At 35.5% G+C, this 26535-nt stretch overlaps 1 protein-coding gene across 1 annotated transcript; it reads right to left on the reverse strand.

The window, feature by feature from the left end:
- Window positions 1–18030: 18030 nt before the first annotated feature.
- LOC127801236 (caffeic acid 3-O-methyltransferase-like) lies at window positions 18031–21403 on the reverse strand. Its single transcript, XM_052336166.1, has 4 exons — window positions 20868–21403; window positions 19265–19575; window positions 18697–18761; window positions 18031–18447 (listed from the first exon to the last, which is right to left on the reverse strand). The coding sequence occupies exons 1-4, from the start codon at window positions 21272–21274 to the stop codon at window positions 18151–18153; spliced, it is 1080 nt and encodes a 359-aa protein (XP_052192126.1). The 5' UTR covers window positions 21275–21403; the 3' UTR covers window positions 18031–18150.
- Between the last annotated feature and the right edge of the window lie 5132 nt (window positions 21404–26535).

The raw sequence follows: 26535 nt of genomic DNA on the forward strand, positions 1-26535 counted from the left end.
TTTGAGGTTTCTCAAGGTTTCGATTCTCATTTCTGCTTATGTTTAAGTACACCATTCTCCAGTCATGTTTGGGAATGTTAATCTTATTCAGGTATGTTAAGGATTTTAGTATGATTTGTGTATGTATATATATAAAAAAAAAAATCATAGAGTAAATTTTAACACCCTGAGGAGGCGGAGCGTTACACGACCCGATTGACCATACGGAGTGAACCCATCTACATAGAAACCAAGTCTCACATTTCTAGGATCAGTAGAAAAGTCAAGATGTGTCCGATCGAAATATTTTCATGCTTCACCGTCGGACGGGTGAGACAATACCCCAAACTCTTACTGATTTTCATAGTGCCATCTCATGTTCGAAGTAGTAATCATTGAAGCATAGATTCTTTGCAATCTTAGTATAAGGGCCAAATACATAGTCTTTTAAAAGGAATTTCTTTAAATTTTTTCGTGTCACTTCTTACTGGTCTAAAACGAGGATAACTACAAAACTTACAACTTGTCTCGAATTCATCATCCTTATAATACAACATAAAACTATTTGGACAACAATCAATCTTCTGACAACCAAGTCCAAGCTTGAAAACCAACTTCTTAGTATGATAAAAGTCATCGGACACACGATTACCAGTTGGCATTGTATGTTGCATAAACTGCATGATTTCATTATAACAGTCTTCGGGCATGTTGTAATTGGATTTAATGCTCAGCATCCTAATTGTAGCAAAAAGTTCACTCTCTGCGTTACAACCCAGGTATAATGGGAATTGTGCAGCAGATAATATCTCATAAAATGCTTTTGCATTTTCATTAGGTGGTTCCTCAATATTGTATGACTGATGACCATTTTCGCTAATTACTCATTGCATTATAGTAGGCCCATGTGACGGCTCGGCCGCATCCATTACCATTTGCTCTTACAGATTGAACTGATCTCTAAAATTATCTTCTCTATAATATTCATTTACAAAAACACTTTGAGGTATTACTAGCATGTCTTCCCCATGATTCGTCCAGTAATAATACCGTTTCATGAACCCATGCTTACAAAGATCCATTTTTATCTCATTGACTGATTTAAATTTCACACTCACATTTCATACAAGGACACTTCAACACTCCTAGTCTTATGAAACTTTCTTGAGCAGATGCAAGTTGAATGAACTCATCGACACCAACATAAAATTTAGGAGTGATCTCACCCTTTCTTGGCATACACCTATTATCAATCCACCGATGATGCAACAAGACTTCTATTTTCAATTCAAAATTATATAACGAACACGTGCTAATTCCTAATAGATAATTTATCTTGAAAACTAACCAAATTATATTTCATGACTCCAAGTTGTTATAGGCAATTGATAAATATGAACAAGAAATAAATATAATAATAGATAATTTATCATTCTCTTAAATTTTATTTATTTAATGTGTATATTTATCAATAAATAAATACAATATTGAGATAAATTTTGATCTTTTTAAAATACTATATATTTCTAAATTAAATTAAATTAAATTTTATAAATAGGCTTGTCTATACTAAATATTAAGAATATTTTTTGTATTACTTTATTCTACATGTTTGAATTTAATTTTTCTTAAATACTTATTTAAATTTTTATTTCCTTCAATACTTAAACACTTATTAAAATTTTTATTTTTTTTATTTTTTATTTTATTTTGATTGAGTTATTAAGAACATTATGGTTAAAATACTGTATCTAATTTATTTTCTATGTTAGTTGTAAATGTCTCACATTCAAAATTTATATTATATTTTTAGTGTTTGGTTTTAAATAAAAATCTTAAAATCTATTAGTGTGTTTATTTCATTTTATAACAACAAAATATATATTTTTTATGAATAGTATTTTTGTTTTTAATATTTCATTCCTTATATATTTGAATTTAAATATTTATCTAATTTATTTCTTATGTTACTTCTAAATATTTGAATTAAAATTTTATTTCTTATTTTTAGTGTTTTATTTTAAATAAAAATCTTAAAATCTATTAGTGTGCTCTACATACTTTATAACAACAAAATAATATTTTTTCTTAAATACTATTTTAATTTTAATATTTTATTACCTACATATTTGAATTAAAATGATTATCTAATTTATTTCGTATGTTAGTTTTAAATATTTGAATTGAAATTTTATTTATTATTTTTAATATTTTATGTTAAATAGAAATTTTTTAATGTGTATATTTTATTTTATAACAACAAAATATATATTTCTTTAAATACTATGTTAATTTTTAGTATTTTATTTCCTACGTATTTTATTTAAAATTATAGTATTATATTTTTTAATCAAAAATTTTATTATTTTAAATTAAAATTAAAAAAATGAACATTATTTATTAATACAATTACATAACAAAATATAATGTACATTTATATAATATTACTAAATAACAATCAATAAAGTTCATATTTTAATTTCTAAACATACTGTAACAAATAATATAAATAATTAAACTAAAACTAAACTAATTAACATAAAATAACCATTAAACTAAACTAACACAAAATAACCATTAAAATAAACTAACACAAAATAACTAACTTTAAAAGCTTTAAACTAAGACTAAACAATAGAAATTTTTTAATTTTTTAGTGTGTATATTTTATTTTATAACAACAAAATATATATTTCTTTAAATACTATGTTAATGTTTAGTATTTTATTTCCTACGTATTTTATTTAAAATTACAGTATTATATTTTTTAATTAAAAATTTAACTATTTTAAATTAAAAATAAAAAAAATATTTATTAATGCAATTACATAACATTATTTATCAATAAAGTTCACATTTTAATTTTTAAACATACCGTAACAAATAATATAAGCAATTAAATTAAAATTAAACTAATTAACATAAAATAACCATTAAACTAAACTAACTCAAAATAATCATTAAACTAAACTAACACGAAATAACTAACTTTAAAAGCTTTAAACTAAAACTAAACAACAAAAAATAATTATTTCAGTGACTGAAAGAGTGGCGGCAATGGCACCGTAGATAGTAACAACACCGCTGGGAGGCAACAACTACAGAGAATGAGAGAACTAGGGGCAGAAGAGAGAAATGGCATGAGCATAGGGGGAAATGGGGAGAAAGGGCGTTCGGGAGGGGGAAAGAAGGGGGATGGGGACTTTAAACACAAAACAACGACGAGACTGGCTAGTCCTATTGCTGTTTATTTGTCATCCCATCACAATTTAGCGACAAGATAGGCCATCCCGTCCTAATTTAGTGACGAGAATCCATGACCCATCACTGATTATTGACGAAAATTTCGTCACTGAAATTCTGTGACAGACTATTTCGTCACTAAATTTTGTGACAAGGAATTAAAAGCTGCCGCTAAAACATTTTAGTGATGGATTTTCGTCATTAAATCTGTCACTAAATTATGATTTTCTTATAGTACGTCATGAGGCATTTGTTCTGATACCTGATGTTGTCCTGAGACCTAATACTTGAAAGGGGATGGGGGTCGAGGCCAGAAAGCTAACTCTTGGTTTGATCCATGCAAAGGTATACTAGTTTTAAAATATTTTTCATAACCAAAACAATAGCACAACGAAAATGAAAACAAACTCTCACACGACATTGTATTAAACATCCATATGCATTGAAAAGAAAAACCATCCATATATAGGGTGTTTAGGGATATACCTCTATGAATGAAGTCTTTCGCTGGTTGTTGAATACGCCACAAGTTTTCTACTTCATCTCAGTTATTCGAATCTAATCCTGTTGCTACAATGCTCGGGTGACCAGCCTGCTTCCTCAACTATGAAGGGCTTAGTCCTTCCATGCTTGAGATGCCTCGGAACCCTATTGTTGTACTTTTTGTACATTAGCTTTAATGATGAATAACATTTATTGGTTTAATCCCTAAGTCATGAGTCAAGACTATGGTTTTCAACATACATCAATTTCAATATCATGTATTTCTTTATGAAGATGAAAACCAAAAGCATTTCAAGTATCAAGATTTTAAAATCCTGTTTTTGACCAAGTCTGGAAGGTTAGCACCTTATAAGGAGACATATAAGAAAGAGTTTTCTTTTTAGAAAACTATCTCCCGGTAATTTGATATCTAACATTCATTAGTGCTAAAACAATTTTTAATGAATTTTTCATTAAATAGAAAGTATATATTTTGGAGGTGGTATCATTGCTAAAACTTGAGTTTATACTAAAACCCAAAATCTACTTTCTTATTTATTTGTGATGTATACATACTGTGGATTGTGCTGTCAAGCAAATCATTCTGATATCTGTCATGTTTCTATGCATGTTTCGAAACCCCTTTGAAAAGCTTTCATGTTTTCTAAAGTGCATATGCTATTTCGAAACATCTCTGTATTAGCATTTGTTTCAAGTTTTGAACTATATTTTGAAACCTATATATCATGTTTTGAAACCTCATTTCCAGAGAGGTGTATTTCGAAACCTGTGATGGTATGTTTCGAAACCTCATTTCCAGATAGGTATGTTTCGAAACCTGTGTCTCTGTCAGCAGAGATCCAAGATGCTTTTTTCTTTGCATTTTTAATATTTATCTAAAAGCTTCTCAAAACATTTTTTAATGCATTCTCCATGCTATGAGATTCAAATTCAAATTTGAATGTGAGTGCTTTTAAAATATTCAAAGTGGGCATAAGTGTTTGTCTCCCACTTGTCTGCTGTCTCTAAGTGCTTTGTCTAGCTGAAAGCTTGTATGTTTCGAAACCTGTTGTTGATGTTTCGAAACCTTGGTCTATTTATGTGATGTTTCGAAACACACTTTGCATGTTTCGAAACCTACTTTTCTGTCTTATCTCTAACGGCTATAAAACGGCCAAATTTCTATCTTTTGGTATAAATAACAGGTATTTGAAGACAAGAATAGATTGATAGAGAGACAACGAGCAAGAGCAAGTGAGCACACACTAGACACACACACACAAGCACAAATGATCTAAATCCATTCTTTTGACAAAGCTTTCTCAAGAAGATCCATTCATACAATCCTAGATATGCATTGTGATGTGAAAAAAAAGAGAAGCAAGTGCAAACAACGAGTCTCATCTCTCCAGCTCTCCTCACCTCAAGTTAAGAGGTTTGTACAACCACATTGGTAAGATATTCATTTCTATTCATTCCATTGGGTTGTAAAGATAAACTTTATTTATCTTGATTGTTGTAAGGTTTGAGTTTAGCCTAAAACTCATTATGGTGTAAAGGTTTGAGTTGAGCCTAAAACTCATTGTGTCAAAGGTTCGAATTTAGCCTTAAAACTCACTTGGTGTAAGATTTGATTTAAGCCTAAAACTCACTTGGTGCTAGGTTTGAGTTGAGCCCATAAAAACTCACTTTGTAAGGTTTTAGGGTGAACCGTGATAAAACCCTTGTTGTGGTGATCACTAGTAAAAGTGATTGAAATTGAGAATCCTTCAAATGGGTAAGCTTGAAGGTAGTAGAGTAGGCGGGTGCCGAACCACTATATATCTTGTGTGCAAGTGTTCTTTAGCTTTCAGTTATCATTATTGCCTATTGCACATGTTTTCATAAATTTTGTTATCAAAGGCTAAAATAGTTTTCTTGAGCATAAACTTATACATATACATAGAAAACATATCTTTGATATAGAAACATCTTTGGTATAATCTTACTTATGTAAATCATCATTACCAAAGATCATTAGTTTGAAATACAAGTCAAAAGATTTTGAATCAAGCAAAACAGAGAAGTGTATTTTGAAACATACAATCTATATTTCAAAACTAGCTATAACAGTGAGGTATATTTCGAAACATATATAGTAGATTTCGAAACCTACTTAACAGAAATGTTTATTTCAAAACATATAGCTTATATTTCGAAACCTAGTATTCTACCATCCATCAAAGTTTTAAATTACAGAAATTTTATACAAATTCCAATTCACCCCCCCTCTTGGGATATATTTTCCATCATTAGGAACCAACAAACCCTTCATCGGAGCCGTGCTACGATTCACTCAATGAAAGTGAACCAAAGTTGTTGTGGTTCCTTTCGGGTTGCTTGTGGCTATCTCATAGTTGGGATCAACAATGGGAGAAGAGAGATGGGAAACTCCTTAGAGTAAGAAGAAGAAAAAGGCCAAAGCTCTTGTGGAGAAGAAGAAAAACAAGCAAGGAAGAGAATAAGCTACTGGAGATGCAATCGGGACTCTCCTTTCAATTTTGGCTTCTCTAGTAAGTTTCCTCACTTCTCTCTCTTATTTGCTATTGCATCAGACAATTTAGCGCTCTGATGCAACGAAGCGATAGAAAGCAGGAGCACGCGGGATTAATCCCACTCTCAAATTTGTTGATTGTTATCTAGGGAGGTAAGGTAAGTTCATCAGGAAGGTAAGCGTGTGGACAGGGGAGAATTGGTGTTGGAGGCTAAGTTGGTGAAAAGTGATGCACAGCTAGGGAAAGAGCCAATTTGAGAAACTTATGACAATTTTACCACAGACAGTAAAAAAGGGTTTCACTTCAACTCTAGTGTTGGAGCTTCAAAAAGGGTCACTTATATAGTAGCCTCTTGTTAGCAGCAATTTAGATCAAGTGTGACAGTAGCAAGAGTTTGTTGTACTTAAGCAGCTCCAGAGGTTGAGTTAGTATGGCTAATAACTGCTAGGGACATATCAATATAATTAAGTGATAGATTACTAGCTTCATTCGAGCCTTTAAAAAATTCAGCAATTGGTAAATTTTATAGAGATCGCTAAACGAAGTTCATTTGTTAATTGAGGCAATCTAAGTAGGTGTACTAGCCAAGTTTTTCTGTATTTTCTCATTATTTGGGTTTATCATGCTTGCTTGTCTTCGAATCTTGTAGTTTGTTAACCTTGATGCCCAGAAAGATGGGGTTCTATTTTGTATCAAACCTTTTATTTCAATTTATATTATTGTCACTTTTTTAAAATAAAAATCCTTAATTAGAATGTATTTTCTATAACTATCATATACATTTTTAATTAGAAAACATATTTTCAAAATATATATTTTTGTAATTTAGAAAGAGATTTCTTAATATATTTCTTTGGAATAGAATTTATATATACATACAGTTTAGAGAGAGAGAGGGAGGGGGGGAGAGAGAGAGAGAACTCAGGAGCAATTTGGTTAATTTACCTATATTTTTTAAACTGGAAAAGGTAATTTCTACTATTTTCAAATTTTGAAGGGTACTGTAGGCAGTTAAGCAAAACTTTACAGGTGATTGTTGCAATTTATCCTAAATGTAAATGCATAATAATAAATGGTAAGACGTAAAAAAAGAATTAAGGGTGTATTTGATTGCAAGGGTGAAATTTAGGTGAAAAGAAAATGAATTCTAGGGAATTGAATTGTAGGAAAAATGAATTTCTTAAAATTGGAAGTTTAAGTAGTTTGATTGGTACGTATAATTTTTTACCTGAAAAATAATATTATTTTCTATCTTTTGGTGTTTGATTGGTAATATTTTCTATAGAATTTGATCATTTTTCTAGCATTTCGTGTTTGATATGTATTATTTTTCATGGATGGTCAACGGTGAAAATGTATTGAAAAATATTGAATCCTATACAAAAAAATTAAAATAATAACTTATTTTAGGTTAATTAAATCATTTTCCCAAGAAATGAAACTACAAAATTAAAAAAAAATTTGTTTTCCAAACTTATTAATTTATATGTAATTTTTTATTTTTTATTTATATATATTTATATTTATCAATTATTAAAAATAAAAAATATATTATTTTGCAAACCCTCCCTCATTCCCTTGCACTTCTCCCTCATTCCCCAATCGTTGCCCACCCCTTTACCCTTCTCCATTTCTTGCTTTGCTCGCTACCGCCACCAATCCCCTGCCCTTCTCCCTCTCCGACCTCCTTGCCTCCGTTGGACGACTTAGATTGTCGTTGCCTCGCTCGCCCTCCCCAATCGTTACTCGCTCGCCTTGCTCAATTGTTCTTGCCTTTGTCTGGCTCCATCGCTTGCTAGCGTTAACTCGGCCTTGACCTCGCTCTCGCCGCCTCACCAGTTGCCCCCTAGTCCCTTTGCCCTCGGTCATCGCTTGCCTTCGCTGGCTCTTCCCTCGATCTCTAGCGTGTTGCCTCTCTAACTCTCTCACTCGGTAAGTTGGCTTCTTCAATTGCCAAGAAAATTCTAGCTCCTCCCCCCCCCTTCCAAGGAATTTGGTTTCCATAATTTGAAGGAAAATCCAATCACCTGACTATAAATGGGAAAATGAGTTGCCTGGAATAAAAATAGCTGTCAGACATTGCACAAGTGAGAAATTGGGTGGAAAAAAGGCCTTTTCCTTGGAAAAAAGTGGCTATCAAATGAGGCCTAATATTCTAATAGATTAAGAGTTTAGATAAAAGCTAAGAAGACTAGCTAAGCCTTCAAGGGAACTATTAATTCCCCTCAAAGACCCTTTTAAGATAAGGCATTCTCCTGGGTTGGTATGGGAATTCCCCCGAAAGTCCTATGGAGGCGACATTGTAGAGAACAAAGTGGAGAAAAGATGGTAAGATTGGAACTCCAACTAAACATTCATTGTGTGGAAGAAGCTTGAAGTAGATCAATGAGTTGAGAGTTTGTTGAGTTGAGTTTTTGTTATTGTTGTTGAAAAGAGGACCACATACAAAGCCTTAAGGAAAGACGGAAAAAAAGACCAAAGGCCCAAATACACACTAGATGGAGGGATCCATGTGTAGATAGCAAAGACATACAAGGGAGGCAAGCCAATATTAGATAGAATAATGTTGATACCTAAACATACTCAGGGGCGGAGCTACGTAGAGCCAAGGGTAGGCAATTGCCCACCCTTCAATTTGAAAAATTGTCACTGTACATGTATAATTTATTTATTTATTTATTTTAATTTTTTCTAAGCACCAAGCACCAGCGGCTGTAATTGCCTACCTTTCAATTTCAAAACTTATACTATATATATAATATATGTAATTTATTTTCTTTTTAATTTTTTTTATTTTTTCTGGTCCAGAAAGCCACCCACCTCACCAACCTTCATTCTCTCTCTCTCTCTCTCTCTCTCTCTCTCTTTACTCGAACGGACAGTTTGTCCATCGAAGGTCAGATGCCCCCATTTTCGTCTGTCGCCAACGTCTTCTCCTTTACTTTACCCACTCCGCTTCTCTCTCTATCTCTCACTCTCCACCACATCTCTTCCATTGAAGGAAGCAAGAACCAAGAACCCATCCGACCACAAATCGACGTCCAATCTTCAATTCAACGACATTTTCACTGTCAAAGTGGCCCCGATTTACAAGGAGGTAAGTCTTTTGATTACAGATTCATGATATATACATACACGGGTGTTGGGTTTGGCCGGAAGTTTAATCTCAGATATACGAAGTTTTGGCCGTTGCATTTTGTTAGATTTTGGGTATGTTGGTCGATGGGGATAAGGGTGTCGGGTGGTTGCCTCTAATCGCCGAAAACCGGTGGCTAGCGGTGACTGCCAAAGCGTTTATGGGTTTCCTATTTTTGTAGGTTATGGGTTTACCTTTCTCTTTTGAGTCCAGTGTACAATTTATTGACGAGCTCTCTTTGGAAATCTTCTTTATTAATAAAAAAAGTTGGCAATGGATGTTTAGTGATATAGAAGGTATAGTGATTCGGTGAAGTCTGGAACATGAGGTAGTTACAGTGATAGAAATGCTTATAGTTTTATTTGGAAAATGTTGTGGGGATTGCAATTTGGCATTGTTCTGGAGTGATATAAATGCTTATAACTTTATTTGGAAAATGTTGAGGGGATTTCAATTTGGCATTGTTTTGGAGAGAATGTTTGTTGTGGAACTTGAAGTCGTAGAAAAGTCATGGCGCACGATCAATTTCAAAGTTAATAAAAGGTTATGCTTGACTTTAACAACAGATTGGAAGTTATATTGGTTGAGATGATAAGTTCAACCATTGTTGGACTTTGTTATGAATTTCCTATTGTTGCAATTGAACGTATCAGAAAGAAAATAGAAATATTGATTTTCCTTTATATTCTGATAGCATTTATTAAAAACAGTATACCTAGATCTAAATTAAACAGTAAAATGGCTAGAAAAGTAGGCCTAAACAATTACGTTACAGTTTTTGTCCTTGCTAAATCTGCTATTGTGTTATGGACTGCCAAAGTTATTTGGGAAGAATAGGGACAGTTTCTCTGTAGCAATATCCAACATCTTGTACTATGCATGTTTTAATAATTTTCTCTTTCTTTCCACAAACCAACATCTTGTACAAGATTTGTCAATTGCATATTTGAAACTATGTTAATTTTTTATTTAAATTTAATTGTCAATTAATGAAAATTTGTAAAGAACAACTTTAAGCAATGAGGGACAATGGATGAGATTTTTTTTGGGAAACAGTTTGTTCTTTATGTCAAAAGCACAGTATTGATGTTTCCAATATGGATGATATTTATAAACCTCCAGGTCATTCATAGCGTAACACTCCAGAAATAACAAATTTGCATCACTTGTGGGTGGATTTCTTTTATACAGTAATTGATATGAAACTTCAGGAGTTAAATGATCATTTTTTTGAGGTAAATAGTGAATTGTGTCTTTGTGTATCATGCTTTTATCCAGATAATTCATTCTATGCTTTTGATAAGAATAAATTAATTCGACTTGGTGAGTATTATCCTGAAGATTTTTCACCAATAAATCTTTTGGCTCTTGATGATATACTTGTGATATGCCCTGCAAACTTGGAGAATCACAAGACCTAAAAGAGTCGCGAGACATGGACATGAAGCCCAAAGGCCCAACTGGTTGTAGGAAATCAAGGAAACAAGCCGATGGAGCAAGAGGTCGAGCTGAGACCAAGTGGGGAGGACCCACTCGGTTATGCCGAGTGAGTACAACACTACTTTGGTTTTTCTGGAATAACTTTCTCATATGAGCTCCGATTGAGATAATTCAAAGTCCTATGGAAATATAAGAGAATTATCTACAATTTTATGTTTTGAGTTTTAAGAAATTCGAGCTGAATCAAGGTGTAAATTAGGCATGAAGTTGATACACCTACACTATTAAGGCTCAGAGTCAAGTATTGAAGGAAGATGAATCTGAACCAAGACAAAAGCCAAAAAGAAGGCATGAATGAGTGGCCCCCCACTCGGTCATGATCGAGTGGCCCCCCACTCAGTCATGATCGAGTGGCCCCTCACTCGATCATGGGGAGACCAAATTTCCCTCACTTTTCATGATCCACTCGGTTATGCCGAGTGGGTAAGACACTACTTTCTTTTTTTTTTTCATAACTTTCTCATACGAACTCCGATTAAGCTAATTCAAAGTCCTATGGAAAGATAAGATAATTATCTACAACTTTAATGTTTTGAGTTTTGAGATATTAGAGATAAATCAATGTGAACATTGGGCATGAATTTGAGGTATGGGAACCACTCAAAATCGAGCCAAGGAAAAGGCAAAAGAAGGCATGATCGGGTGGCCCCCACTCGGTCATGGTCGAGTGGGCTTGGGCCAATCTCTCATCTTTTCCCTCTCGGATGGGCTGCGAAATCATCAAAATGGGCCGTGAGATTCTCGTCCCGATTCTCGCACGTCTTCTCTCTCTCCTCCGCTATAAATATGAGACCATGCCTTCATCACAAGGTATGCAATTTTGAGTAATTGAAGTATCATTTTGTATTTTCTCGAGATCTGACTTAAGCATCGGAGGATTTGCGTGGGGACCCCTACCCGCGTCCTAACGGTGCTCTCGTTTTGTAGGCCACTCGTCACTCTTAGGTCACTCGGTCATCAAGGCCACTCGTCGCCTTCAGGTCACTCAGTCATCAAGCCCACTCGTCGCCCTCAGGTCACTGGGTCATCAAGGCCACTCGTCGCCCTTAGGTCACTGGGTTATCAAGGCCACTCGTCGCCCTCAGGTCACTCGATCATCTTGGGCCACCAGATCATCATCCCACCTGATCATCAGACCCTCAGCTCACCTTGGTCACGAGACTTTAGCTCCTTTGGTCACGAGACCTTAGCTCCCCTTAGTCAAGAGACCTTAGCTCACCTTAATCACGAGACCTAAGATCGCCTTGGTCACGAGACCTCAGCTCGCCTTGGTCACGAGATCTCAACTCGCCTTGGTCACGAGACCCTCAGCTCCCCTTGGTCACGAGACCTCAACTCGCCTTGGTCACAAGACCCTCAGCTCCCCTTAGTCACGAGACCTCAGCTCGCCTTGGTCACGAGACCCTCATCTCCCCTTGGTCACGAGACCTCAGCTCGCCCTGGTCAAGAGACCTCAACTCACCTTAGTCATGAGACCCTCAGCTCCCCTTGCTCACGAGACCTTAGCTCGTCGTGGTCACAAGACCCTCAGCTCCCCTTGGTCATCAGACCTCAGCTCGCGTGCACATTGGAGACGAGATTTTACTCTCATCGCACCTTGGTGACAAGACTCTCAAGGCACTTGACTCTCAGAACCCTTAAGACTCAGAAGTCTCTAGAAACTGTCGTGGTTAACCACGCACCTTACATTCTCGCACGTATAAAAAAAAAAAAATAGATTGTTGTATTTTAGCAACAACAATTGGCGCCATCTGTATGAAAAGCAAGACAAAAAGTCAACTTAAGAATGGTAAACACCCATGGACATCGACGAACTCTCTCTCAAGGCGTAGAAACATACCTACCACCACGGAACTCTCAACAACAGGGAGCGCCTCCCATTATTCCCGATTCTCACCCACAAGGAGCACCTCCGCCCCCTCATAATGCTCAACCCCAAGGAGGTGATCACTCTGTTTCCCCGAGCTAGCGGGTGGGGAACCAATCAGTCCCACCTCCACTTAACATCGGTTCAAGGCCACTTCCTACTGATTAAGCTGGGACTTCACGACAGCCACCGCGTACGGTCCTGTGGGAAGAGTATGAAACATTGAGACAGCAACACGTTGAGGGCATGCAGGCACTTTGAGACATGGCTGGTATACTCCAAGGTATGATGCCTGAAAGGACGTTGCTCGATACTTTGAAAAGGTTTATGCCACCACCTGAGTCTCAACTCGAGGTGGGAGTTGATTCCTATCAAGAGGCCACTCCTGATTCTCATTCCCGATCAACTCCTCGTCAAGAGGATAGATCACCACCACCAAGGAATAATCCTAGCGCCATGCCGCGAAGAAATGAGAGCCCATGAAAGAAAAACAGGGCTAGAAGCACCCAAAGACGGAGATACCATGAAACTGGGGTTGGCACGCCAACAAGACATGATAACCAAACAGCAGCAAGTATACGAGATGACATGAAAAGGGTAGTTACAAAAGTACTTGAACGAAAGAAATTAATCCCAGCCACAAAGGAGCAACAACGCAAAAAATGTCTGTTTACTATAGATTTATTGGAGAAGCCACTGCCTAGAAAATTCAAGATGCTTCAAATCACCCCCTATTCCAGTAAGGATGATCCCTATGATCACATTCAAAGCTATGAGTCGTTGTTGATATTGCACGGATGGGACGATGACATAATGTGCCGAGCTTTCTCCTTAACTCTGTCAGGGCATGCCCGGACATGGTTCAACAGTTTACCTGAGGCCTTTATCTCTTCATTTGGTCAACTCAAAACAGAATTTGTTAAGGCATTTATGATTAATAGTAAAAGAAAAAAGGATGCCACATACTTGCTCAGTATTCGACAGGGGAAGAAAAAAACTTTGCGTCAGTATGTGGATAGATTTCAGAATGCCACCCTCGAAATTCATGATTTATCAATTGCAATGGCAGTGTCTGCTATTTTACACGGAACATGACTAACTCCCTTACAAGAATCATTATCTTTGAGCCCACCAACATCCCTAGTAGATTTGTTTACTAGAGCAAATAAATACGTGCTCCATACGGAAGTTATGAGAGCTGTAGGTGGGAATGAGGGCAGAGAGCGAAAAATGAAGGAAAGCGATGTTGAAGAGGACTCCATACGGGTTAGGGGATCAGATATACCTTAGCCCCAGTTCCACCATTACACCAAACTTCTCCAATCTCGGTCCACCATACTTGCAGCCATCAAAGGGTCAGGTCTCATTAGACTCCCGAAAAAGGTTGACCATCCCATGGGGAAGAATAGAGAAGAATATTGTAGATATCATAGAACCTGTGGTTATTGCACTGACCAGTGCCGGGAGTTTAGAGATCAGATTGAGATGCTAGTTCGTGAAGGACATCTTCGAAGGTATGTACAGGTCAAAGATAGTGAGCCTCGAAGAAGAGAAGATAGACAGGAAGAGCGAGGGAGATCAAATTAGAGATGTCAAGAGAGAGGAAGGGGCTACGGAGAGAATCCACCTCTAAACAATGAACCAGTTCATGAGCCCATACATGTCATCTCGGGCGGTGAAACTATGGCAGGGGACTCCTCCTATTCCATCAAGAAAAGCCACGAAAGGACATGCCCTTAGAAGAAGGCAGTCAACCACCATTAATGCCCTCAAAGGGAAAACTGGGAGCAAAATTCAGACACATTGAAGAGAGCCTATGTTAAAGATCGAGAAACTAAACCTTTTGAAGTTGTGCATGACCTGTGTATTTCGTGCTCAGAGGCAACAATAAGACCCAAAATGAAACAATGGATGTACTCACTTATTTCAAAATATGTAAGCATTTTCATTACACATTGCTTTGTGAAAGTTTGTTTGCTATGCTCTGCTTACAGGAAATAAAAACAAACTCAAGCCCGTTACCTCGCTCATGGCCCGGCAACGAGGGAAAAATAAACTCAAGCCCATTGCCCCGCTCACGGCCCAACAACGAGGAAAAAATAAACTCAAGCCCGTTGTCCCGCTTATAGCCCAGCAATGAGGTAAAACTGCATTCAAACCCATTGCCCCGCTCACGGCCCGGCAATGAGATAAAAGTACATTCAAGCCCGTTGTCCCGCTTATAGCCCGGTAATGAGGTAAAAGTACATTCAAGCCTGTTGTCCCGATTATAACCCGACAACGAGATAAAAGTACATTCAAACCCATTGCCCCGCTCACGGCCTGACAATGAGGTAAAAGTATATTCAAGCCCATTGTCTCGCTTATAGCCCGGCAGCGAGGTAAATGTACATGCAAGCCCATTGCCCCGCTCACGGCCCAGCAATGAGGTAAAAGTACAATCAAGCCCATTGTCCCGCTCACGGCCCAATAATGAGGTAAAAGTACATTCAAGCCTGTTGCTGTGCTCACAGCCTGACAACGAGGGAAAAATGAACTCAAGCCCATTGTCCTGCTCACCGCCAGACAACAAGGGAAAAGAAATTGCAAACCTATTGTCCTACGCACAACTCCATAACTGGGAGCAGAATCAAACTCCTTGTTCGGTGCATAGTTCGACATCTATGGAAAGCAAACTTACTAGTATATCTACCTCATACTTCTGCAAAGGAATTGAAAATCACTAGAGCCTAGAAATTTAAAAGCATGGTGTGAAAACAAGCTAGAGAGGATATGTAGAAGATGAAGCAGCTAAAAGAGAAGTAATGTTCAAAAGTTTACAGGACAACATACTCTTTCACTCGGAGCTCCCAGCTAAAAGAGTAGGGAGCAATTGATATGCCCTACAAACTTGGAGAATCACAAGACCTAAAAGAGTCGCGAGACATGGACATGAAGCCCAAAGGCCCAACGGGTTGTAGGAAATCAAGGAAACAAACCGATGGAGTAAGAGGTTGAGCCGAGACAAAGTGGGGAGGACCCACTTGGTTATGTCGAGTGGGTACGACACTGCTTTGTTTTTTCGGGCATAACTTTCTCACATGAGCTCCGATTGAGGTAATTCAAATTCCTATGGAAAGATAAGAGAATTATCTAATATTTTCATGTTTTGAGTTTAAGAGATTAGAGCTTAATCAAGGTGTAAATTGGGCATAAAGTTGATACACCTACACTATTAAGGCTTAGAGTCAAGTATAGAAGAAAGATGGATCCGAACCAAGACAAAAGCCAAAAAGAAGGCATGAACGAGTGGCCCCCCACTCGGTCATGACCAAGTGGCCCCTTACTCGGTCATGGGGAGACCAAATTTCCCTCACTTTTCATGACCCACTTGGTTATGCCGAGTGGGTACTACACTACTTTGGTTTTTTTTCCATAACTTTCTCATACAAACTCAGATTGAGCTAATTAAAAGTGCTATGGAAATCTAAGAGAATTATCTACAACTTTTATGTTTTGAGTTTTAAGAGATTCGAGCTCAATCAATGTGAAAATCAGGCATGAAGTTGAGGTATGGGAACTACTCAAAATCGAGCCAAGGAAAAGGGCAAAAGAAGGCATGATCGGGTGGCCCCCCACTCAGTCATGATCGAGTGACCCCCCACTTGGTCATGGTCTAATGGGCTTGGGCCAATCTCTCATCTTTTCCCTCTCGGATGGGCCGCGAAATCATCGAAATGGCCCGCGAGATTCTCGCCCCAATTCTCGCACGTCTTCTCTCTCTCCTCCGTTATAAATATGAGACCATGCCTTCATCACAAGGTACGCAATTTTGAGTAATTGAAGCATCATTTCGTATTTTCTCAAGATCTAAATTAAGCATCGAAGGGTTTGCGCGGGGACCCCCACTCGGGTCCTAACGGTGCTCTCGTTTTGTAGGCCACTCGTCGCTCTCAAGTCACTCGCTCATCAAGGCCACTCATTGCCCTGAGGTCACTCGCTTATCAAGGCCACTCGTTAGCCTAAGATCACTCGCTCATCAAGGCCACTCATCGCCCTCAGGTCACTCGATCATCAAGCCCACTCGTCGCCCTCAGGTCACTCGGTCATCAAGCCCACTCGTCGACCTCAAGTCACTCGGTCATCAAGGCCACTCGTCGCCCTCAGGTCACTCGGTCATCTTGGGCTACCAGATCATCATCCTACCAGGTCATCAGCCCACCTATCATCAGACCCTCAGCTCACCTTGGTCACGAGACCTCAGCTCGCCTTGGTCACGAGACCTCAGCTCGCTTTGGTCACGAGACCTCAACTCCCCTTGGTCACGAGACCTCACCTCGCCTTGGTCAAGAGACCTCAGCTCCCCTTGGTCACGAGACCCTCAGCTCCCCTTGGTCAAGAGACCTCAGCTCGGCTTGGTCACGAGACCCTCAGCTCGCCTTGGTCACGAGACCTCAGCTCGCCTTGGTCACGAGACCCTCAGCTCCCCTTGGTCACGAGACCTCAGCTTGCCTTGGTCACGAGACCCTCAGCTCCCCTTGGTCACTAGACCTCAGCTCCCCTTGGTCACCAGACCTCAGCTCGCCTTGGTCACGAGACCCTCAGCTCCACTTGGTCACCAGACCTCAGCTCGCGTGCATGTTGGAGACAAGATTTTGCTCTTATCACACCTTGGTGACAAGACTCTCAGGACACTTGACTCTCAGAACCCTAAAGACTCAAAAGTCTTTAGAAACTCCAGTGGTCAACCACGCACCTTACATTCTCCCACGTAAAAAAAAAAAAAAAATAGATTGTTGTATTTTGACAACAATTTGAAACATATATTATTGATATGCGTACTGACAAGAATTTTGAAGGAGTACTGGGCCTTAGTGATCTTGCGCAGAAGTTGATAGCGACAAAAAATAAATGATGTGTATCCATTAGTTTACAGACTTTTGTTGTTAGCATTAATTCTTCCTGTTGCTACTGCTATAGTAGAAAGAGTATTTTCTGCCATAAAGCTTGTTAAGACTCAACTGCGCAATTGAATTGAAGATCAATGGTTGAACGATATTTTGGTTGTGTATATTGAAAAAGATGTATTTAATGAAATTGATAATAATATTATTATGTGGCGTTATCAAAATATGAAAACGCGACGAGAATAATTATAATAATTTATTGATATATTTTTTATTATTATATTATTTTAATTTTTTTGTGTTATTATTATTATTATTTTTTTTGACCAACTTTCCTAAAATTGCTGGCTGCCCCTGAACATGCTATTGTGGGATGTATATATAGCAAGCAGTACACGAGGATGGTGATGCAATCCAAGAGAATAGATTAACCAAAATGGTTTGATGCAATTAAAACTGGAGTTAATCGAATAGTGATTCAGAAAGCAAGTTCAAACCCTTGTTCTAATGTTGAGCATGCATCTACATGTAAAATTCCATGACCCAAAAGTTGGCGGCGAAACACTCCAATCTAATGCCTGAAAATCCAGCTCCAGTTGCCAAGGCAAGAAACTCCTCTTGCGTGCGCTCTTTGCCTCCATGGTTTTGAGTCATCATGACCAGATCCATCCCGTAATTCGCTATTGTAGCAGCGCTAGCATCAGGCGTCGTCGGGAGAATTCCTTCCACTACAATCACCTTTCCACCGTCCGGTAGAGCTTTGTAGCAATTCTTCAGCAACTTCAAGCAGTGTTCATCACTCCAATCGTGAAGTATCCACTATCACGTCAATGTTGCTACTATTAACTTTAGATAAACAGATATATATATATATATATGTATATAAAAGAAAGCATTTTCCCTTTTATTTTCTCTTTCTTTCTTTTATATATATATATATTAATATATATAGCACTTCAATTCTTTCATTTTCTGCTAGTTCATAACTAAAGAAAGCATTTTCAAGTTAAGACGTATATGCATTAATTGTAATTAATCCCATGCCATGCCTGCAAAATCAAAACACACCTTCAAAATGATTGCCTCTCCTTTTGGAACACTTTCAAACATATTTCCCCCAACATGTTCCACACCTGCATTATAAAGGTAAATTAATCCAAATATATTATATATGTATATATACCATCTTGGAAAAGAAGTAGGTAGTGAACAAGAGATTCAATATATATCTTAATTTTGTAAGATATACATGATAATTAAGCTTTGAACAATGAATTAGCTTAGGGTGTAATAATTTAATTAGCTTGACCCAAGTAAAAGTAATATATCAAAACATATTTCTGATATTAAAAGCCAATGGCTCGTAAAGAAAATGCACAATTGCCTCAATCTCGTGTTATTTCAAGTATTGGAATTTTGTTTAAAAAAATTGTTATAAAAAAAGATGATGCATAATTTTTATAAGAAATTATGTGACTGACTCATTAAGGACCATACATTATTGAAAATGAGACCACCCTTCAAAGGGTCCTTAACGTATTGTCATGTTACTTCCTCCACATTTATATAGTATCATTTTGGGCATATATAGAAATTTATTGCATTTTGCTTTAAAGGAAAAAAAAAAAAATCATACCAGGATAGGCTGGGGCATGTTGGATCACTTGTGGGAGATCAAAATTGAAGCCATTAATGTGGGGGTATTTCGATGTGATGATTCTGAGCGTAATTCCGAGCCCTCCGCCAACATCAACCACCTCCGTGAGCTGCTCAAAGCCCTTGTAGGACTGGAGGATTTTCTTCATGCTTATTGTTGTGTGCTTGAGCATTGCCTCGTTCACGACATCACTGAACCTTTGATCTTTGCAGATATAGTCAAATGCATCCATCCCATGGGCCCTTTTAAATGGGATGCCTCCATCCAGAATCGTTGCCTTCAGATGAAACCTACTTAATTATATGTTATAAATTATATTACAAGTTAAATTCAGCTACTACTGCTATCAGCAAATCGTAGCTAGTGCCATAAACATATGATGATATATGAATTTCAGGATCTGTTATGGTTCTTGCATGCAAGACATTACTAATTAAGCATAAATGGAGACACATTCAGAATAAGAAGCAAAACGAAACAGTTATATCTAGAAGATGAACTATTATGTTTACATATATATATATATATATATATATATGAAACATGAACTATTTTATTTTTGAAAACCCAGAAAAGTGGGAGACAAGAAGCAAAATGAATATTACATTAATTAACTAGAAGTTTTATATAAAAAAAATTATTTAAAATTATGTGACATCTATATCCACACATTCATAATGAAAAACTCATCCAAACAAATTACATTCAAAATGAAGAATGGTGTCAAACATGTAGTAAATTAATAATGTGCCAGCTCATCATCACTGCAATAATAAACCAAAAAGATAATAGTTATTAATGAATGATAATAATTTTTTTAAAACCTAATCGATATAATTAAATATTAGAACTTAGAAAAATGAGAGTCTTTTAGTTTTTTGCAAGTAAATATCCCCTAGGTCTTAGGATAATGTATTAAATCTAAATTAAACCCAAATACAAATAAATATGTTAGATTTAGTTCTTATTTGATTTGATATATATTGACCAAATATGTGTTAATCGACTGAGCCTGTTCGAGGTAGATCAGATTCTATCAATTGACAGCCTTACTTATAAGTTGTATTATACCTAAATTGTGACCACATTGGAAATACTACGTACTAAGAAATATTTCAAACTGACTTAATTATATGACAAACTAAGAACCAATAATTAAAGATGAAGAGCGTACGAATTTCACATATTTGGTACATTGTTTAGTATTATAAACCAAAATTTGACATTTAATTATTTTGCATGAGAGCCACGCATGATGTTAAACGTAAGTTATCTCTTATTAAATAGAGGTAATTATCAAAGTTGGTATTTTAATTGACTACTACATATTGCATAAATACAGAGAGAGAAGAGAAATGAGAATATTTCGGTCCTATTTTGTAAATTAAAAATAATATAAGCCCAAAATAGTAAAATCATGTGGCATTAAGGCTGCTGGAGAGTGTAACTTTCTACCTTAAAAATCTTACTTGCGTCCAGAGATACTCGGGGAAGTGAAAAACAGCAGTATTTAATCCTAATTCCTAAACGAAGAGCATATATATTACATATATGCATGCTGTGGTATTAGAAATACACAAACCAGCTGGCCAGACAGATCTCGTCCTGAATGAGGGAGAGCATGGGGCCAAACGACGCTCCGTCTTGGTTGCGGACAAAATATTTGGCGACGGGGGCAAGCCCGTAGAAGCGCGGGCCACCCTGGGCCATGGAGCAAGTCAGGACGGAGTGGCTGACCAGGAGGCGGAGCATCCGGTCCAGGAGGTCCGGCGCTTCGGGGTTACGGCAAGTAGGCATCTGGGCGGCGATCTCGGAGGCGGAGAGTTGGGCGCCACCACCCGCTTTGGCTATGATCTCCAGCACCTCCAGCTTCACCGCTGCCTGCAACACCATCGGAAGCACCATCGAGCTAGCCAGCTGCATCGCGTAGGAGCAGTGCTGAAGCTCTTCCGCGTCCGCAGCGCTACCACCATTCGCAGAAGCCTCCATTAATTTCCCTATCCCCAACTATAATTTCTAGACTGCACTGCTTCACCTAGATGATATATATGGAGGAAACGGATCTAGCGATTGGCGGAAGTGGGAGTCACTGCGCAGTATCTTCAAATCACTGCCTAACCTTGACCATTGTATTTTTGTTGATTGCTTTGCTTACATTACATTAAATGTAATTTTTGGCCGATTTATTATTATTATTTTTAATGTGAGCCTGAAGTGTTAAGCTGGATTATTCTATTTTGATATGAGATTAAGTTGGTTATTATATTTTATAAATATTAAATAAATTATTATGTTTTTAGATTTGAGGTCTTGTTAGTCATTGTTAGACACGTACGATTTTAATATCATTACGTTTAATTTCATTATTTGCCCAAAATGTATTATACTTTAAAAAGTGTCGACTTAGGTATAATATTTTCAAACTTAGGCCACATTAGTCATTTTGATACATGTTGTCTTGAAATTATTTGATGACATTTTAAATCTATTAATAATATCAACTAAATCTTTAAACAAACCCTAATTCGAAAATTGTACCTAAAATTACATTCCATACATATTTGTGATCTTGATTTAGGATTATTGTGTCGTGGGTCGAATTAGGCAAATAGTAGCAAGTATTTTAATTTTTTAAAGGGAGTAAAGACAAAGTAACTAAATCGAAAACCAATCGATATTCCAAGAATATTACTACACAGTTGGAAACATCTCACAACACAATAACCTTAAACCAATATTACAATAGTTTGGAATGTAATTTTAGGTTTAATTTTTCAATTAGGGTTTATTGGGAAAATAGTTGACATCGTTAATAGAATTAAAATGTCACCCAATGGCATCAAAATGGCATTTACAAAAATGCTTAACGTGATCCCTACTATAAAGTGCAATAGTTTAATGATTAATTTAAAGTATAATGGTTAATTTAACACTTTATTCTAATAGAATTAAATTGTCGTCCAACGACATCAAAACTATATCTACTATAATAATTAATGTGATCTTAAATTTAAAAGATATGATAATTTATTTGACTTTTGGACTAAAGTATAATGTTGAATTTAACACTACACCCAAGTTATAAGATGGTAGAAATTACTTAAGGGTAAATTGACATTATGACCTTTTATTCTTTGTTGGAATACCCTTATAAACTTTAAAATTCACTAAATCAGTTCTGAATCTTTTCAAAATTAATCATAACATCCCATCAAAAAATCAAATTTTAAGTAGTGCCATAATTAATTTAAAAAAAAATTAGAAACTGATTAAATAAATTTTAAAATATAAAAAATATTAGGATTAAACAATCAAAATTTAGTATTTTGATAATTTATCCAAAGTTTAGTGGGTCCATATTAATCTTCTGACAAACAGCGTCCGACAATACTGTTAATATATATATATATATAGGAGACAAAGGTAATTTATTAGATAGTGATTGGAACCGAATAAATTTTTAAACCTATTTATGTCACAATCTAAATGTCATATTTTAATTAATTTAATAAATATTAATCATTAACTATTAACATTGATTAATACTTAACTAAATTTAAAAAAAAACTTATTAAATTCCCTAAACTTTAACCCAATGTTATTATTAATCTTCAGATCTCCCCATCATAATCGTTCTTCTTCTCTCTCCAGCCCCAATATTCCTTGTCTTTTATCCCATTGAGTTTCATAACGATTAATAGAGTTTTATTCCCCGGTAGTTGTTGTAGTAGTTGGCCATGTATTATTAATCATTAATTTAAAGTATAGTGGCCATGTAGTTGTTGTAGTAGTTGGCCATGTATTATTAATCATTAATTTAAAGTATAATGGCCATGTAGTTGTTGTAGTACAGTTGGTTGGGGGTTTGAATAAAGTTTAATAAAATGTGTTCTTATCCAACAAGAAGGACGCAGTTGAACGAAATTATTTAAGAATGTAAAAACTTAAATGACGATAAAGTTTTAAATACCTTCCTCGGGATATAACCGGCCTTATTATTATATTGGTTAAATAACATAAATATTTGTTGAATTTTGTTCTAAAGTATAAAAAGTTCCCTCAACTTTAATTTATACATGATATGCCCGCAAATGAGGAAAGGTTCGTAGAAAGAGCCGAGTGGGCAAGTACCCCACAGCCCTCAAACTTCAAAATGAGCCAACACCTCAAAATGAACCGAGACTTCAAAGTGTGACGAGACATGAAGAAGCAAGGTCACCCACATGATCATTTAATTGAGTTGGTAAGGCCGGGCTCTCTCCCCCATAAGTACTTGACTCACTCGGTCATATGACCGAGTGAGTAGAGGGTCAAATCCCCCCATCTCTCTCTTTCTCTTACCCTTCAAAGCATGCAGAAACCAGGTCACTCAGTCAAATGACCGAGTGACTGTCGCTCACTCACATATCATTCCTTGGATACACCAGCACGGCTGCAAAACTCTCGAAATGGGCCTTCAATGTGAGAACCTATATTTTCGTGACGTTGCCATGTAATTTAAATAAGTTTAGAATACCAAAAAATTAGCTTGATGGCAGTTATAAATACTGAATCGACTGCATAGAATGCCTCAGAATGAAATTGTCCAAGAAAAATGATATAGTTTCGATGAGTGTTCCGAGATAAGATTTATGATATTGAAAGAAATAGGATCGGGAACGGTTTTTGATACAGCTAAAATGCAACTGCTATGTAGGCTGCAAAACCGAATTGTCTTAAGGGACTTTCGGAAAGTCAATGAAAGTATGAAAGGGCTCCAGTTTTTCGTAATGAGCAACCCTTCAGTGGTTTTGAGATGAAACAATAGCCCGGTGAGGACACTGGGGCAAAATCGTCATTATCAAGTAATCTTGAATTATTAATTTTACGTTTTCAGTATTGTAATGTAAATTAATTTGAAGTTTAAGGGCATAGTTGTAATAAGGGAATTATCCAAGTGATATTAAGAAGGAAATTGGGGTTTATGTGTAATTTTCTTTAATTTAACTATGTAATTTATTAGTGTAATATATAATTACTAGCGTATACCCGTGCCTAAAGGCACGGTGTAAATAATATTAAGATTAAAATGTAATAATATTCATTAATATTGCAAAAAAAATTATAAACATTGAACAAAAAAAAAATTATTATATACTTGTTAACGTTTTATAATAAAAAGAAATAAAATTACTAAATCTATATAATAAAGCACACCAGTGCTCTAGAATCTGAACAAATTAAATTAAAAATTAAATATCAAACAATACATACCAGACGTCGCCGGGGACCCTTGGAGCCCCCGATAGCGACCGATCATGGGCCTGCGAGTCATCTCGGACCGCCATCGCCCCTCTTACTAGCCCTCTTTGCCCCCATCCGCCGTCTTTCCCTCCCGCCCCCCTTATCACCATCTCGCCCACGAGCCTCCCCCAATATTTAGAATAAATGTATTTTAACAATCACATTAAAATGATAAAATTAAAATCGAAACACAATTTTATAGAAACGAAATTAAAACCAAAATCAAAACCTAGTATGAATAATTATCACTTCGAAAGTCCAAACATAAATTTACGCAAAAAAAAAAAAAAATTCAACGGATAACAAAGTCATAGAAAGTGAAGATTCACCAAAAAAATTTAAAATACAATATAGAATATTATACTCTCTTAAAAATGTGCAAAAAAAAAAAAGAGATATAAACTCTCTTGCTATATTACACATAAATGTTAAAGCAGTCCTTTTTTTTTTTTTTTTTAAATAGCTCCAAACAAACAGTCTTTTCCTTCCTAGACCAATTTTGTTAAATAGCTCCACAACAAACCACCCTCACTCTCACTTTCTTTTTAAACAATTCCTAAAATGCATTCAGTACAAAAGTATTTAAACTTTTAACTGTCACCACTGTCATTGACTATGACACATGGGTAAGAAATGTTTAAATATGACATAATGTGAAAATTTGACACATGATAATTAATAATTTTTGATAAAATTAAAACTAAAATAACATTTCTTATTTTTTGGTGCCATATATTCACAATTTAGTTACATAATAATATATAATTAGATAATTTAAAATTACCATTAAATTGAATATTTTTCCAATTTGATTCACTATTGATGTTGGATTAAGTGGGTTTTTGGGCAAATTGGGTCTTTATAAAAGATTTACTTGGTTTTAGGCTTAAGTTTTTAAGGTATAATAATAATAATAATTTTATTTTTAACATAAAATAGTGACATTTTAAATTAAAAATTAAAAAATAGAGAAATCATCCTATATTAAAAATAATTCTATTTTATTTTATGAAGAGACTATTTTTAATTGTTTACAATTAAGAGTATAGTATGTAAATTTAATTTTCTATTAAAAATAAATTTACAAAAAAATTCTTAATTAAAACTAAAACTATATTATATGAAATAAAGATGAAAAACAAAATCTAACATTAAAATTATAAATTAAATATAAAACAATTTAACATATCTGTAAATCATAACTCATAAATAATCATTTCTTTATATCCATGCAACTCAAAAAAATCATTTACAACAAATAAAGATATCCGAAAAAATACATTTACATAAAATAAAAATTAAAAAATCATGTCCAATTGAGAAATTTTTTTAAATAGACATCCAAAATACTTGTTCTTCAAAATATATTTGGTTTATTTTTTTACTGTTTTCTTTAACAAAAAAAAAAAGACATCCCTTGTATTAATAGACCAAAATACATTATCTAAAAATTTATAATTTATCTAAAACTTTGTTAATGGACCAAAATACATTAATATTTAAGTAATTTATTTTAAAATTTTAAGAAAAAAAGAGAATGTATGAATTCGATCTAATCAATTAGTTAAATTTAATTAAGGAATGTCAATTAAATAAAATGAGAAAATTGTATGATGGTTAATGTATGATGGTATTTACTATTTATATGATGGTATTTACTATTTATGTATTAAAAATATAGTTCAAATTGTAGAAATAAACATATGTTTTAAAATATAAAACATAATATGAAAATATATTGCAAATATATTTGTATTAATATTATTAACAAATATAATACGTTTGTATTAAATTAAAATGAAAATGAATTATATAATACTTTTTTGTTAAGAAAAACAGTAAAAAAATATTATATTATATTAACATAGTTGTTGTGTTGGGCACGTGGGTCAACACCCACTAAGTTAGAGTGAGTATGAAGGCATGGACCTTTCACAAATACCCACTTGCAAGGCTGTCTTCTTTTC

Source organism: Diospyros lotus, chromosome 5 (genome assembly GCF_014633365.1).
Source record: "Diospyros lotus cultivar Yz01 chromosome 5, ASM1463336v1, whole genome shotgun sequence".
Lineage (NCBI taxonomy): Eukaryota > Viridiplantae > Streptophyta > Magnoliopsida > Ericales > Ebenaceae > Diospyros > Diospyros lotus.